The sequence below is a fragment of the Lathyrus oleraceus genome, chromosome 2 (assembly GCF_024323335.1).
Source record: "Lathyrus oleraceus cultivar Zhongwan6 chromosome 2, CAAS_Psat_ZW6_1.0, whole genome shotgun sequence".
Lineage (NCBI taxonomy): Eukaryota > Viridiplantae > Streptophyta > Magnoliopsida > Fabales > Fabaceae > Lathyrus > Lathyrus oleraceus.
Window position 1 is genome coordinate 195,291,700 of NC_066580.1, and position 17,569 is coordinate 195,309,268.

The 17,569-nt window shown below is 34.9% G+C and overlaps 1 protein-coding gene across 1 annotated transcript; it reads right to left on the reverse strand.

Annotated features, from left to right (window-relative positions):
• Positions 1–2,577: 2,577 nt before the first annotated feature.
• Positions 2,578–7,088, reverse strand: LOC127122570 (zinc finger BED domain-containing protein RICESLEEPER 4-like). The gene is made up of 5 exons (XM_051052883.1): positions 7,056–7,088; positions 3,796–5,353; positions 3,519–3,679; positions 2,754–3,081; positions 2,578–2,672 (listed from the first exon to the last, which is right to left on the reverse strand). The coding sequence occupies exons 1-5, from the start codon at positions 7,086–7,088 to the stop codon at positions 2,578–2,580; spliced, it is 2,175 nt and encodes a 724-aa protein (XP_050908840.1).
• Positions 7,089–17,569: the final 10,481 nt, after the last annotated feature.

The following is a 17,569-nucleotide window of genomic DNA, read 5'->3' on the forward strand; positions in this document are numbered from 1 at the left end:
AACAGATGATGAGCAGACATATACCACACATCGAATGGATTTACATATCAACATTCGGAAAAAACGTCATTTATCTCAACTCAACAATTATGGACGAAACATTATTTCACATCATCTTAAGATAAGATGTCTTTTGTTTATGAAAAGGTTTTGAAGATCGCATGGCGGCGAAGAAAAGAGTTTGATTGGTTGAAAGTACTTTTGGGTTTGAAAGACGAGTATTTATGACTTGTAAACTCTTACAACTTGGGTCTAATACTCGAGATTATGTCTGAACCCTTCATCTAGGTAATATGTTTCTTTCAATTTTATTGAGAAAAGAAGTTTGAATATTTACAAGTGTTTTAGAGGGAAACGACGAACGCTTATGGCTTACCAGCTCTTACAACTTAGGCCTAGCGTTCGGAACTACATCTGGATCTTTCATCCAGGAAGTCTTTTTCTTTCAATTTTATTTAAGAAAATGGTTTGAAGAGATTTAAATTGAGAATGGTTTGAAGTGATTTGAGGGTAATTAAAATGCAGACAAGTAAATGCGAGCACGCAAAAAGAAAAGAGCTCCTTGTAAGAAGGCCCAAGAATAAGTCACAGGACCGAAATAAACCGAACTCATTGTAAGAAGGATCAAGAGTAAGCCACGAGACCGAAAATCAACCAAAATCGAAAGCAACTGAATTTAGCTCTAAACTAACTTAAAGTAGACTCATGTATGAATCACTATTTAGGAAGCCAAGCAAACGAACTATGCTTTCGAACGATTTTCGAAAGATAAATTGAATTTTAAACTCCGAAATCGCAACGCAATAAAATCGAAAAACAAATCAAATATGTTTATTATCATTATAGCTCTTTTACAATTTTTACATCAACACAAAATAATCGAAAAAATACAAATTTAACACGACACACACACATGTTATCCACAATGAATCTATATTACTACAAAATCGACATAAAACTAACAATAAAATAAAATATAAAAACAATATTAACATACTAATATATATATATATATATATATATATATATATATATATATATATATATATATATATATATATATATATAATAAAAAAGCAGTATGAGATATATAAACTTCATAAAACTAAAACATAATTGTATATATAAACAACTTTTAACAAAGATTATAACAAAAGTATCCTAACTATATATACATATATATAACTAAAATAGAAAAGTAGATATACTATATAAAACCCACGTAGAGCAAAAATATATAAAATAAAAAATGAAAAAAAAACAGAAAGTAATATATATATATATATATATATATATATATATATATATATATATATATATATATATATATATATATATATATATATATATATATATATATATATATTATAAAACTATATTATAAACCTATAAATAAATAAAAATTCAGAATATATGTATGTGTATATGGTTAGTGTGAATAGAAATAATTTATTTATTGTCATGAAGTTGTGAGGTGTTGTGTGTAGAAATTAAACTAATATAGTGTGGGAAGAGGTTTTAGAGATTTGGAGTTGTGTTGTTTCTTGGCATGAATAGCTTGGCATGAAGAGTAGAGAAGGTTTGGAAAGTTACGAGTTTTGTGAACATGAGAGAAAGACATCCTAGTCTCTTTATTTCTTGATTATTGCTTCTTTTAAAAAATGAGAGACATAACTAATGAGAGCACATGTGCTGCCGATTGTGTGCTTCGGATGAGTTCCGTGCTTCCCGTTTGTATTCCCTGTTAATATATATAATAGTGATTTTAGAGTTACCAAATTAATGCAATTACTAAAAAAATCCCCCTAAGAATTTTGAGTAGAAAATGAATTCAAAAGGCATATGGATCAAAATTCTAATATTTTTATGAAATAAAATAAAAATATATTAAATATTCTTTTAATTCTATTTAATTATTTCAAATATTTTGATAAAAAAATAAAAATAAAAGGACTCAAAATGAACAAAAATCAGGCGCAAAAGTGTCAGATAAATTAAACAGACTGTACCAAAATGATCAGCGTAAAATAAACCTCTCGAAAATATACAATGTTTGAGTCAATTTTGAAATAAAATTTGATCGGTTAAAAATAGGGGTGGCAAACGGGCATGCCCGCCCCGTTTAGGCCCGCCCCACAAAAGCCCGCAAGAAAACGGGGCGGGGCGGGGCGGTCAAAGGTAGAGATGCGGGCTCACTTACTAGGCCTGCCCCATTTAATGACGGGCATGCGGGCATTCCCGTTATTCTCTTTAAAAAATCCTTTTTCACTCATGATGATATAATTTTAAAAAAATACTCATACATCCTAATACTACTAAAATCTAATAAAGTCTTTGTTAAATAATGTATGTAAAAACACACTTGCATTGCATAAAAATCACTATCATTATCCTACATCCAATAATTAAATTCAACAAACCTTAAATTAAATATCACGATTTCAACATAAGTTCAACATCACAAATTCAACAAAAGTTTAACTCCATAAATTCAACAAAAGTTAAGAAAGAAGTCATAAATAGTTTAATCTACCACAAAAATCTCTAAATTCTCTACAAACATAAAAGATGCACTCATCAATCTTCATCTACGTCATGAACATATGATGCTTCAGTTGTAATACTATTCGTCAAGCTTCCATCATCATTATCTTCATCATCACCCACTACATCTATAAAAAAATTTAAGTGTAAGTAACAAAATTATAAGAATCACAAAGTATTAAAAGAAACTTTAATATTTGATTATGTACCAAAACTGTTGAAACCATGAAGCCAACTGCGAGTACAAATCAATGCCTCTACATTCTGCGACAACAAGCGACTTCTATATTTGTTTAGAATGATCGAACCAATACTGAAAGCAGATTCAGATGCAACAGTAGTAATATGGATGCCTAACAAATCACGAGCCAATAAAGATAACTCTTTAAACCTATTACAATTCTCCTTCCACCATTGAAGAACATTCAAGTCATCAAAATTTTGATAACTTAAATCCACACTTGCCTCATCCAAATAAACACCAAGTCGAGACTTTCCGATCTCTGTTGCAAGTTGTTGTTTGTGTGCTTTCAAATCCTATTATAATAAAAAGGAAAAGAATAGAGACATGTTACAACATGTAACAATTGACAACGTTTAACAACATGTAACATATGAAAACAATCAAATTTAGACAACATTTAGCAGCATGTTTGTAACATTAACAATAACATATTTGTCAATTTACAGCATGTTATAACAACATTTAACAACATATTTCTTACATTAAACAACAACATGTATAACAATTTATAGCATGTTATAACAACATTTAACAGCATGTAATAATTTACAACATGTTTCTTACATTTAACAGCAACATATTTGGCAATTTACAACATGTTATAACAACTTTTAACAGCATGTAACAGTTTACAACATGTTTCTTACATTTAACAACATCATATTTGGCAATTTACAGCATGTTATAACAACATTTAACAGCATGTAACAGATTACAACATGTTTCTTACATTTAACAGCAGCATATTTGACAATTTATAGCATGTTATAACAACATTTAACAACATGTAACAGTTTATATCATGTTTCTTACATTTAACAGCAACATATTTGACAATTTGCAGCATGTTATAATAGTATTTAACAGCATGTAACAATTGACAACATGTTTCTTATATTTAACAGCAACATATTTGGCAATTTAGAGCATGCTATTAAAGTGTTTAACAACATGTAACATATTAAAGCAAGTTAATAATTAGAGGAGGCTACATACATTGAACAAACTTTTAGTTAACGCGTGTGAACTTGATTTCCCTCTAGTGATGGAAGATGGAGTTTGAGAGGTTGTAGAAGACGAAGTATGAAGGCGACGATATATCTCAAAGAGAGTGTACAATTTCTGCTTGATTTCATTTGTTTTAACTGTTGAGGTAAGTGGATCAACTTTTTCATACATGTATTCCAAAGAGGTAAGCTTAATCCTTGGGTCAAGAACCGCTCCTAGAGTAAGAACCACACTATAATCACTCCAATACTTCTCAAACTTGATCATCATTCTTTCAGCCATGTCTCTTATAAGAGTGTCTTCATCTTTGATGCTTGCCATTAAAACACACTGAATTTTCCAAATTTGCAAAAAATACAAATTGAAAGTAGGATAAGACGTTCTAGAAATTAAGTTTGTTGTCTCATAAAATGGCAACAAGAATGTGCATATCTTATCTCCTCTTTTCCAATCTTCTTCGGAATGGAAAACCTTATAATTATCATCATGAAAACTAAGGCTTGCAAATACACGTCTGTACTTCAATGCACTTTGAAGCATCAAATAAGTAGAATTCCATCTAGTGGAAACATCGTAAGATAAACCAGCCGATGTTTCAATACCGCCAATGAGTTCAATGCATTCCTTGAATTTTTTCATTCTACCCTCAGAGCCCTTCACATATTTGACACTTTCCTTAATCTTTTCCAATGCATCACCAATTACTTTCAAACCCTCTTGCACAATCAAATTTAAAACATGCGCTGAGCAACGAACATGAAAGAACTCTCCCTTAGATAATAACCAGTTTTGCAAGACAAGTTGTCTTTTCAAATGAGCTTGCATCACGTCATTAGCAGAAGCATTATCTAATGTGAGTGAGGCATATGACAAAAAGTCAAGAATCTTTTTTGACATTTCAGATCCCGTGTGTGGAGGAGGCATATGACAAAAGTTTAGAATCTTACTCTTTAAATTCCAATTGGAATCAACATAATGAGCAGTCAAGCAAATATAACCTTCACTTGTACAAGTTGTCCACATATCAGAAGTTAGTGAAATTCTAGAGGAAATATTAGCTAACTCCTTCTTAAGAGCTTCTTTCTCTGTCTTGAATATTTCATCAACATCAGCCTTAGCGGTATTTCTTGAAATAGGAGAAAAGTCAGGGTTCAAATATTTCATCCAATCCCTAATTTTTTGAAACTCCACAAATTTATACGGTAAATCATGTGCAATGATTGCAGTAGCACACATTGATCTAGAAACCTTTTTATCTATTGTAAGATTCTTGAGTCTACCTTGCAAGTCCATCATTACTTGACCTACATCAGCATATTTGATTTTAGTGCACTTCTTCATATGACGATTCAAACTCGCGGTACCATAATTCCTATCGCCACCCTTCAAAATCTTTGAACAACCATTGCATTTAGCCAATGGATTCCCATCTTTATCCGCCCCAAGTTTAGTAAACACTTTCCAACAATCAGCACTTGATGTTTTGGCCTTCTTAGACTTAGGTAAAACATCATCTTCAATTCTTCTCAGTTCATTTACGCCTTGAATTGTTTCATTCTATAAATCAACCACATTCACTTCATCTACAATTTCTTTACCAACGGTTTCTGAATCTATTTCATTTATCACCTATGTATCCAAATAAAAGAAATTAAAATAACATTATAAAACATGCAATCTTAATCTTCCAATTATACATGCACCAAACAAACCCAAGCAACCAAAATAATAGAAACTTTATATCAACATTATATCAACATTATGAACTTTATTTCAACATTATGTATAGTTAGTTTATTTTGATTCAAATAATAGAACAATAATATATTAACATTGTGACAAGAACAGTAATATATTAACATTGTGACAAGAACAGTAATATATATCAACATTATGTATAGTTAGTTTATTTCAACATTGTGACAAGAACAGTAATATATTAACATTTCAACAAATATATTGAATTGCTCAAACATGCCATTAAGTAGGATTTCCTAAACAGCTAAACAGTAATACTAAAAACAGTAATTAAAAATAAGTGAATTGTGTTAAAAAAAAGCAAAATTGTATTAAGCTAACAACTAACACTGAAAACATGAGATCTCTATTAACCGGAGCCTATGACTCCTCAAAAAATTATATGTCCTAAACTACGTAAGAAACTCTTTTACTTACCCTCCTTTTTATTCTTTCCTTCCCTCTGACCAACCTACTGCCAGCTCATCCTTCACTTGCTCATAATCTATTCCCCCTTTCATCCCCTCGATATTTTTGGCTCTACCATACATTGGCCCATATCTTACAGCAACACTAATTGGTTCTGATGTAAATCTAATCTCAGTGCTTCTACCATTGCCCTACTGTGAAAGCTCTGCCTTGTCCCAAGGCTGAATTCTTGAATTTTTCCTTGTAGAGTAGATTTACCCTCCTAAGCAGTATCTTGATTAACATCTCCTTTCCACATAAGCAGCCATTGCCTAATAGGAAAATTATCCATGGATTTGAGTACCTCCCTACTAGCCAAGACACAGCTGAATTTGCCAACTCTACCTCCATTTCCTTAGGCAAAATAGCCTTGAGGGAATAGTCGCATTTCACCAGTTACTTTCTTCAGCTGGGCTAGGAGGCATGGAAAATTGAATGCGCCCTTGAATATGGGGTAAGTTATATTTATAGGCCTCTGTTTTATATCGCTATAGATTCTGTAATGAACCACTGTAATGAGCAACCAACTTTTGATTAATTCACCTATGCACAGACTGCTATCTATAAGGTCTAGCCCTCATTCAACTTACCGTTTTATTTGCTTTTATCAGCTGATTAAGAGCTTCATCCTAATCCACTAACTGGTGTAGCCCTCATTCAACTTACCGTTTTATTTGTTTTTATCAGCTGATTAAGAGCTTTATCCTAATCCATTAATCGGTCTAGCCCTTATTCAACTTACTGTTTTATTTGCTTTTATCTGCTGATTAAGAGCTTCATCCTAATCCCACCACTGGACCAATAACCGAAATTCTTCCTTGCTAACAAACCAACCAATAACCGAAATTCTTCACTGCTAACAAACCCCATAACTTGAATTCTTCACCTCTAACTGTTTCTCAACCAACCAATAACCGAAATTCTTCTATCACCACCACTGGACCCCAATCCTCCATTATACTACTATAGTAGTTATTTTCTTTTATTTATTTTATCAAAAACAAAATTCATAAATTTCATCTATGTGGTCGACGAAGAGAAAGCTGAAAATTACCTTAATCGTGTGACCGGCAAAGAGAGAGGCCATATCGACGAAGAGAGAGGTGAGACTGGAGATTAATAAAACTGATGTCTGCAATCTTGATTTGGAAATTTTCCGCATGCTAATTTTGACGCACATTTGATAATTGATTCAACTGGTTTGCATATAGATCCAAAAATTTATTTCGACTGACATTTTAGGCATTATGCGGTATGAAATGCACGTTATGATACACAAGATGCAACGACTATGATAAATATGTTAAATTGGTGATTCAGGGTCAAAATCGGGATGTGACAGTTGCCCCTATTTAAGTATCTTCAACTAGAGAATATGAAGCAGGACACTCTTCATATGATCATAGTGGGAGATAGTTAAATACTAAGAAGACCCGGATTTTGATCCTGAAATGCAAATGATATGATATGATATGATATGATATGTTATAAATGTATGAATGACTCTTTTTTCATTCATTTTTTTTGTTTGTTGGGGATATGACGTGAGACGAAATGAACCCTATCAGGATTTTTATGATGGATGATAAGCAGACTGAACAATGGATCTATGGGGAATGATGGAGAAATATGGTAAAGGTGGCCCACAAAAAAAAATGAGGATAGAAATTCAATGAGGATAACAATGTTGATGGAGGAAATACAATTGGGGAATATGCAAAAATATTTTTACAACAGGTTAATACATGACCTGACAACACTGGAATATTAAAAAAAATGTCAACAACAGGTTCAAACATGACTTGATAACACTTGAATATTGAAAGAGTGCTTAATTAACAGGTTCAAACATGACTTGGCAATATTAGGGAATATACAAAGAAGGTTTGAACAACAGGTTCAAACATGACCTTATGACAACTTGAATATCAATTAACGTTTATTAGCAGGTTCATACATGACCTGGCAATACTGGAAAAAATCAAGGAATTTCATCAATAGTTTCATACATGACCTGAACATTGGAATATTCAAAGAGGTTCAATAACAAGTTCAAACATGACCTGAAAATGTTGAGGGATACAAAAGGTTCCATCAACAGGTTCAAACTTGACCTGACAATACTGGAAAACATACAAAGAAAGTTCCATCAACAGGCTTATACATGACTGGTAACATTGGAAAATTCAAATTGTTTTAACAACAGTTTCAGACATGACCTGGCAATACTAGAAAATCAAGGAAACTTTAATCAATATATTCATACATGACCTCAACATTAGGATATTCAAATAAAGTTTCACCCATAGGTTCATACATGACTTGGAAATACTTGGAAAAATTGAAGGGAGTTTTATCAACAGGTTCATGCATGGCCTGCCGACACTGGAAAATTCAAAGAAAGTATATCCACAGGTTGATGCATGACCTAACAATTATGGAGGTTTACAGAGATTCTAACAACAGGTTCATACATGACCTGACAACACTAGAAAATCCAAAGAAAACTTCAACAACAATTTCGTATATGATCTGACAATATTGGAAAACATACAATGCAAGTTTCATCAACAGGTTCATACATGATCTGACATTTTAGAAAACATCAGACAGATCTGGAGATTTCTCACAAGAACTTCATCTGATCAAAGATTTTGGAGATTCCTAACAGGGAATTTATGCAAAACAAAGATAAACGAGAGTCTTCTTCTAAGTAGATCATCCACGCAAAAGGCTATGATGATTCTTTACAAAGAAATCAAACAAAACCAACATCATTGGAGTTTCCTAACACGAAAAACCTCCAAGCTTCTAGGAATTCCTCAAGATGTTGAGTCATACATGACTTTCACGGAACCATCAGGAAAGACAGGGTAATCAAACTCTCTGTATGTGCCAATAACAATTGGACTTTAAACGTAAGCAATAGATTATAATCAACTTTTAACGGATAGATGCCAACAACAATTGGACTTTGGCGGTAAGCAATGGATTACAACCAGCTTTTAAAGGACTTTCCAACAATAATTGGACTTGATCGACGACAATAGTAAAGCAATTACCGACTACGATGGAGTTTTCCAGCAACAATTGGACTTGAAATGATGTTGGTGACAACCAAACTTCAGATACTAATTACGATTGTATTTACAAATGCAGTGACAATGATTCCAACGAAAATTGGGTTTAAAGTTAGTTCTAGTAACAACTGAGCTTGGAATAATGCTTCTGACAACCGAATTTTATGAGACACCAATGAGCCTAGATATAATGCTATGGAAGGGCATAGGGGTTTTGGAAGTGTGTCAAAACAAAAATGACATGTCCGGGAATTCATCTGAGAGTAAAAGAAATGAATTATGGAAATGCATCAAAGTTACAAGTGATATTATGGGAATACAACAGAATACAAACACCTCCGGTAATACATTGAGGAAATTCTGAAAATACATCAGAATATAAGACAGACATATTCAAGAATACATCAGATAGGCGGGGAAACATCTGGATATACATCGGAATATAAGACATACATATTCAAGAATACATCAGATAAGTGGGGAAACACTAGAAATACATCAGACAAATTATGGAAATACATCAATAAACAAAGTAGTAATTCGAAAATTCATCGGATAATCCAAAAAGGAAATGAACCTCATGGATAATTTTTTTGATAAGCGCCAACTGAATTGGACTTGAAAATGAATGTGAAAACCGGATGATGGTTTAAAGGCACTAAAGGCAAACTGGAGTTAGAGGTCAAAGGATATACGATCAACAACAAGACCTGGGTCAATGCAAAATGAGCGTGAAGTACATTTTGGCTATGCATGATTTGAATTTGTTTTTATGCATGATATATGAATGATCATGATACGAAAATGCTGACACTTGAGTGGACTAGGAGTTTGTAAAGGCTTTTTATGGAGGTCATGATTCCTCAACACCGAGAAATCAACCAAATATTTTGAGATAGATGTTATCAAAGGAGAATTCTATCAAACTTGACAGCCACAACTTACCCAATGGGATCCTTTTGGAGTATTAATGAATCATGCTAGCATGATTTTCAGGCACTCGTCTAAGGCTCAATAGTTGTTGACTGAATGGTATAATTTATTCAAGCAATTTGAAAGCATGAAGAAAGAGGTTCTTCCGCTCTGTGGCTCATCTTACCCCAGTCTGTTGGGACTTTGAAAATGTTCACCTTGAAAGTGAGTTTGAAAAAGCTTGACAGGAAACGATCTCGAGATGGCTTACCCCAATGTTTGAATACCGCAGTGATCTGACCCTGATTAATCAAAACCTGGAATCGTAGACTTCTGATTGATTGTCCTTGGATAGTTGGACTCAATGAGCTTCTAAGGTGGCTTTCCCCAGTCTATGTCTTAAAGCAAATTACTCTTGGCTAATTGAACCTTGAGGTGATTGGCTCAGATTGATTGATACTCAAGGTGATTTCCCCTGACTGGACCTTTTTCACGTTATAAAGTTCTTCAATTTTATATTATTGGAATTTCTTTGATGCTAAATGCTGACTTGCAAATAAGATTGTTCATTCAAAAATGGTAGTTTTAATGCAGTGCTTATGCAAAAATTTGAAACCAAAATTTATTGATATGAACAGGTGTAATATAGTGAATGGGTCACTGATAAGAACACAATGATGATCTAGTCATTCACAATATGCAAGTTGGTGCGATCAAATGATTAACAAAAATCATTTGGAGTCAGGTTAACACAACCTTGTTGTAGTATGTTTTCAGAATCAACCTTGCCTCAATTAGGTCTTTTAAGGGGTTATAATATGGCTATGTTCACGGGTTTTTTAAACAAAAGGATATAAGGCTCAAGTTTGATTTTAACCCACCCTTCTTCTTGATGATCTCATATTCCTACATTCAGTTAATTGACACACGCATTCAACTTGCAAGAGGGTTCAAATGTGTGATGGTAAATATGAGGATTTCAAAATGAGATTTTCTTGAAATGACAGTCACCTTATTTTGTTTTTGTTATTTTTGTTGAGGGTTGTGATGATCTCTTTTTTTCTTTGATCCCTAATTTTTCCTGGACCACTTCTTTGAAGCTTTTGGACCACCGGGATGCCCTGATTTTGCCTAAATCATTTTGTGGTGTTTGACTTAGAGGGATTTTCTTTTTCAAATGTGGAGACTGCCACATTATTGGTGGATAAGGAATAACCACTATAATGTTTTTTCCCTTTTCAGTTTCTTCGACACTTCAAGATGTGTTCGAAGAGTAACGTGTGGTTGAAACTCTTTAAGTGGGATGTTTCCTCTTGCAATTTAAATGCAAAGTCAGATTAGTTGAACAAACTACCCTGCCCCTGGTTAAGATTAAGGGTTTTAGTTATTAAAGAAATACTAACTTCAAGGCTCAAAGTGGTTGACTAGGGACTAACTCCTTATGTCTCTGGTGTTTGGGGATTTGAAACAATGCCTTACATCATCGGCAAGGTTTTCTTCAAAAGCCTATCACAACAATTTCATATGTTTCCTTTTCATCATCCTTCTTCCAATCGTTGTTAACATAACGGTTTAATAAACAAAAGTGAATGAGAGAATTATTTTTTTGTTTTTAACATGAATGAAAAACGAGTGAATACGAATGAATTAATTTAAAAGATGCATAAATATTTCATTAATCTTACAAATTCAATGAAAACAACAATACTTAAAAGCAACTAACAATCAACATGCAAGGAAATTACAAAAGAAATTCCGAAACGGCCAAATGATTTCCAGCTTTAGGGAAATGACTTTTTCAAACTTGATCCATTAACTTCGGGAGACACCCCTTCAGATCTCCGCACTTGTCCGAGTGATAGGTTGACTTTCACCACCAAGCTTCCTTATTGAAACTCTATGTACTTGTTGTCAATCAACTGTTGTACTTTGGCTTTGAATGCGTTGCAGTCTTCAGTTGAATGCCCTTCTGATTCATCATGATATCCACATTGCACATTTGGGTTATACCCGGGTGGGTACGGTTGTGGGACCGGCTTGAGATGCTTGGGAACCACCGACGAGTTTTGAATCAGATGCCATAGAGGTTAGCTATATGTCATGAGGATTGGATGACGAGGAGCATTTCTTCTTTCCAAGTTATTTCGAGGTCTAGGATGGTTTTTATGATGATTTCAATATCCCGAGCCTTGGGCTCATTGATTTGGATGAGGAGCAAACCAGGATTGTTGGTAATAAAGATCAAAAGGTAGTGGTTGCTGGTATGACACTTTGGGCATTGCTAACTTCTCATTTTCATCCACTTGAAGGTTGGGATCAACAAGATTTTGTATGTGGGCACGACGATCTTCAAATTATTTTCCTTCAATCTCATTGTTGGACGCAACACTCTTGGATCCACTACTTATTTCTCTTTTGCTTTCATTGGCATGTGTCCTAACATTGGAAATCCAAGGTGATATCTCAATTCTCTTACTAGGAAAAGATGATATTTCGTTAGCCACATCCCTGACCTCTTTCTTTTGGTACAAAACCTTGAGGGGCTTCATGGGTCCTTTTCCTTTCTCACTACCTGACCCAGAAATCAAGATATATGTACCTGAGCCTTCCTCCTTGAGTGTTGGTGACCTTTTATCAATCAATCTTTGCAGCTTGAACTTAAAACTCTTGTATTCCTCAATGGAGTTCCCCATTGTTCTAGTATGGTATCCTCCCTTGACCATCAGGTGGTCTTCATAAAAACCTAAGCTCTTTTTGTTAATCAATTCTCGTACCAAGCCTTTCAGCGCTAAGAAAGAATCTAGGTCATGTCCCACAACCCCTTTATGGAATTCACATGTTGCATTTGTATTGTACCATGGAAGGTATGGTGACGTAGGTGTGAGAGCTCAAGGGGTTACCAAAGCATTCTGGATCAGCTGCAGGTAGAGCTTGCTATATGGAACTAGAATCGGGTCATTGTTATCTTTATTCCCTGTGTTCTGATTCTGATTTTTATCCTGAACCCGACTTCAATGATTTTGAGGAGGAATAGCTAGAGGATGTTGATGATGACATCCTAAGGGTGGGCCATATGGTGGTAGATGAGGAGTTGCCACATAGAATTGACCTTGACTTGGGGTAACATCGGATGGATGTGGAACAGTAGCTCCCTCTGTTGCAGTAATGGGTATAGGATGACCCTCTTTGACATAAATTTTTTACCATATGCAAATGTCGATGAATGCATGATCAAATAGAAACAAAGTATGCAAATGAACAAAACCGTAAGCTATGTGAATTGAATAAAAAAAGTAGGGAAAATTTTGGGGTATGACACACCTATCTGAGCAAAACCATATCGAAGTTTCTCTTATAAATCACATCACCATTCAGGTAGAAGTTGCCATCTAATCTTCTCAAAGTCTTCTTATCTTTCAAAGATGCCCCAAGTGGATAAATCTGACTTTGGAGGAAACATTTGATATCATGGTACCGTGGCTTATCATCCTTGATCTCTTCAACATCAAACAAATGAGTTGGCCTATCAAGACGCATCATAGTCAGATTAGGAACTTCATTCCAAAACTTTACCACAATCATGGAAGCCAATGTTGCAAGAGCATCTGCCATTCGGTTTTCATCTCGAGGGATATGATGAAACATAACCTTTGTAAACAAAGTTGATATATTCCTCGCATAATCTCTGTATGGTATCAAAATGGGTTGATTTGTCTCTCACTCACCTTTGATATGATTAACCATCAAAGTTGAATCTCCATAGACGTCAAGATATTTAATTCTGAGATCAATGGCTTCTTTGAGCCCCAAAATGCAAACTTCATCCTTAGCCATATTGTTTGTACATTTGAAGGTTAATCTAGATGTAAACGGAAAATGAATGCAGGAGTAATAATCATTACCCCAATGCCATTACCATATGAATTAACAGCTCCATCAAATACCATGCCCTAATGGGAATCATGCTTTGGCCCTTCTTCAAGCAATGGTTCATCACAATCTTTCATTTCAAATACAAATTCTCTTCGTCAGGTAAATCATACCGCACTGACTTATAATCATCAACAGGTTGGTGATCCAAATGGTCAGCCAAGATACTACCTTTAATAGCTTTCAGAGCTCGGTATTCAATATCATACTCAAATAACAACATCTGCCAATGGGCAATCCTCCCAGTTAAAGCAGGCTTCTCAAAAATATACTTGATTGGATCCATTTTGGATATCAACTAAGTAGCATGATTCAACATATACTGGCGCAGATGCTTAGAAGCCCAAGCCAAAGCACAACATGTCTTCTCAAGCATAGAATACAGAGACTCACAATCGGTGAACTTCTTACAGAGTTAGTAAATTGCATATTCTTTCTTACCAGATTCATCTTGCTGACATAGAACACAACCCATAATCTCATCAAGCATAGTCAAATACATGATCAATCGTCTTCCTTCAACAGGCGGAGACATAATCAGAGGTTCAAGCAGATACTCTTTGATATTGTCAAAAGCTTTTTGGAAATCCTCGGTCCAATCACAAGACTGATCTTTCTAAAGAAGCTTGAATATAAGCGCATATGTGGCAGTCATATGCGACATAAATCTTGAGATATAGTTCAAGCGACCGAGAAAACCTCTGACTTGCTTCTCAGTTTTAGGTGTATGCATCTCTTGTATTGCTTTGACCTTGGCAGGATCAACTTCAATACCCTTCTCACTGACAATAAAGTCCATCAACTTACTAGAGCGAACACCAAAAGTACACTTATTGCGATTCAAGCGGAGTTTATACTTCCTCAAATGCTGGAATAACTTCAACAAATGCTCAACATGCTCTTCTTCAGTCCTTGATTTAGCAAACATTTCATCAACATAGACCTCAATCTCTTTATGCATCATATAATGTAAAAGAGTGGTCACAAGTCTCTGGTACGTTGTACCAGCATTCTTTAATCCGACAGGCATCACTCAATAACAGAATGTTTTCCAAGGTGTAATGAATATGGTCTTCTCCATATCTTCAAGTGCCATCTTGATCTGATTATAACTGGGAAATCCGTCCATAAAAGAAAAGACTTTGAATTTAGCTATGTTTTCTACCAACATATCAATGTGTGATAGAGGAAAATCATCTTTCGGTCTGGATTGATTCAAATCTCTATAATCAACTCACATACAGACGTTTCTGTCCTTCTTAGGAACACGCACAATATTGGCCACCCATTGTGGATACTCGGTGGTAGCAAGGAAACTAGCATCAATGTGCTTTTGCACGTCCTCTTTAATATTCACTGTCATATTAGGATGAGTTCTTCTCAATTGCTGCTTGATCGGCGGGCATTATGGCTTCAACGACAATCTATGCTCCACAATATCAGTATCAAGACCGGGCATATCTTGCTAGGACCAAGCAAACACATTAGAGTATTCTTGAAGAAGATCAACCAACCCCTTCTTAACCTCTGGACAAAGTTGCGACCGAATCTTGACTTCCTTGACTTCATCTTCGGAAACCAAGTTGACCAACTCAATCTGCTCTTCAAACGGTTGAATGGTTCTTTCCTCGTGCTCAAGCAAACGGGATAACTCATCAGACATGTCTTCATCATCATTCTATTCATCCGCTTCAAACACAGAGAATTCAAAGTTTGGAGAGTGAGTAGTTGTAAGAACAAAGTTGGTTCTACAATGTATCTCTGGGATTTTGATGATGACAAAGGATGAAACAAAAATGGTACTCTAACGAAATTTTTATTAAGTGTGCAGGACTCTGATCAAACAATCAGATAGATCAACAAATCAGATACAAAATTCAACTATCAGATGCTCCTCAGAGAAAATGCGTCTAGAAGGTTCTGACCCTGATCAACGCAGTTACCAGCTCAACAGAAAGAAGTCAGAAACTCTGGTAAAGAAGACTGAATCCAGACACTGAATCTGAAGAAGTCAAGAGTATAGAGAAACTCTGAGGTGGTCAGATATTATGAACCTCTAACGTTAAAATCTGATTTACCAAGACTCTGATACAGATTCACCAGTTCATAACACATAATCGAAAAGAAATCTGGTTTTGGAAAGAAATTATTTCTAGAAGGAAATAATGAGGCACACAAAAACTGTTTTAGAAAGAAACAAGGAGAGTAATGACAAAAAACATTCTTCAATGACCAAGATCCTGTCATCACTCCAACGGTCCTTCTCAATGCCTATATAAAGGACTGAATACTTCACAAGAATATACACCTAACACACACAAGATACATAAACTCTCATTCATTCTCTCTCCTTTTTTCGCGAGCTGCTGCTCTTACGTGAAAAGCTATTGTTCTTATTATTCTGTAATATTTGCTTTTGTTAGAAGCACATTGCATTACAAATCATATTTTTTCTAAGATATTTCCTCAAGTGACTCTGTGCAGTCTGAATACTTGAGAATGCTAAGGGATTATTCTCTTAGGCGGTTGTTTGTGTAATCTTTCAAGATTAGTGGATTAAGACCTTTTTGAAGGTGAAATCACCTTCGCAGGGTGGACTGGAGTAGCTTTGAATTTCAAGCGAACTAGTATAAAATTATGTGTCATTTTCCTTTTTATTATCTCTGTGTCTAATATCTCAAAAAAAAATTATTTCCAAAAACAATTCAAACCCCCTCTCTTGTTTTTCTCTACCTTCAATTGGTATCAGAGCTTCAGGTCTGTTATTGATTTTCTAATCAAACACTTAACAGTGTAGAGAGACCAAGCGTGAGAAAAACACCATGGCCAACACCAATGAAAGAGACATTTACAATGCTAAACCTCCAATCTTTGATGGAGAATTTTTTTATTATTGGAACGACAGAATTAAAAGTTTCTTTTTGGGCTACGATGCTGATCTATGGGATATAGTCACAATTGGCTACACTCCACCTGTGACTGACGCTGGCGTTGCCATCCCCGGAAGCAAAATGCCAGATGATCAGAAGCGCGAATTTAAAAACCATCACAAAGCCATAACGATACTACTAAATGCCATTTCCTACAATGAATATGAAAAGATCACCAATAGGGAAACAACTAAAGAAATACTTGACTCCCTAAGGATGACTCACGAAGGAAATTCTCAAGTCAAAGAGACAAAGGCTCTGGCTCTAATTCAGAAATATGAAGCCTTCAAACTGGAGGACGATGAAGTTGTAGAGGTAATGTTTTCTAGATTTCAAACCTTAATTGCAGGTCTCAAAGTGCTGGACAAAGGCTACACAACTGTAGATCATGTCAAAAAGATAGTCATAAGCTTACCAAAGAAATGGAGACCCATGGTCACAACCTTAAAGTTATCCAAAGATCTGAACAATATCAGCCTTGAGGAACTTGTCAGTTCACTCAGAAGCCACGAGATAGAACTGGAGGAAGACGAGCCTCAAAAGAAGATTAAGTCTGTAACACTAAAGTCCAGATCATAAAGACGCAATCCAGAAAGAAACAAAGCCTTCCAAGATGAAGAGGAAGACAATGACGACTCTGAAGACTCTGACAATGAAGAAGAGTTATCCCTTTTGACCAGAAGAGTTAAACAACTCTGGAGAAAAAGGAATAATAA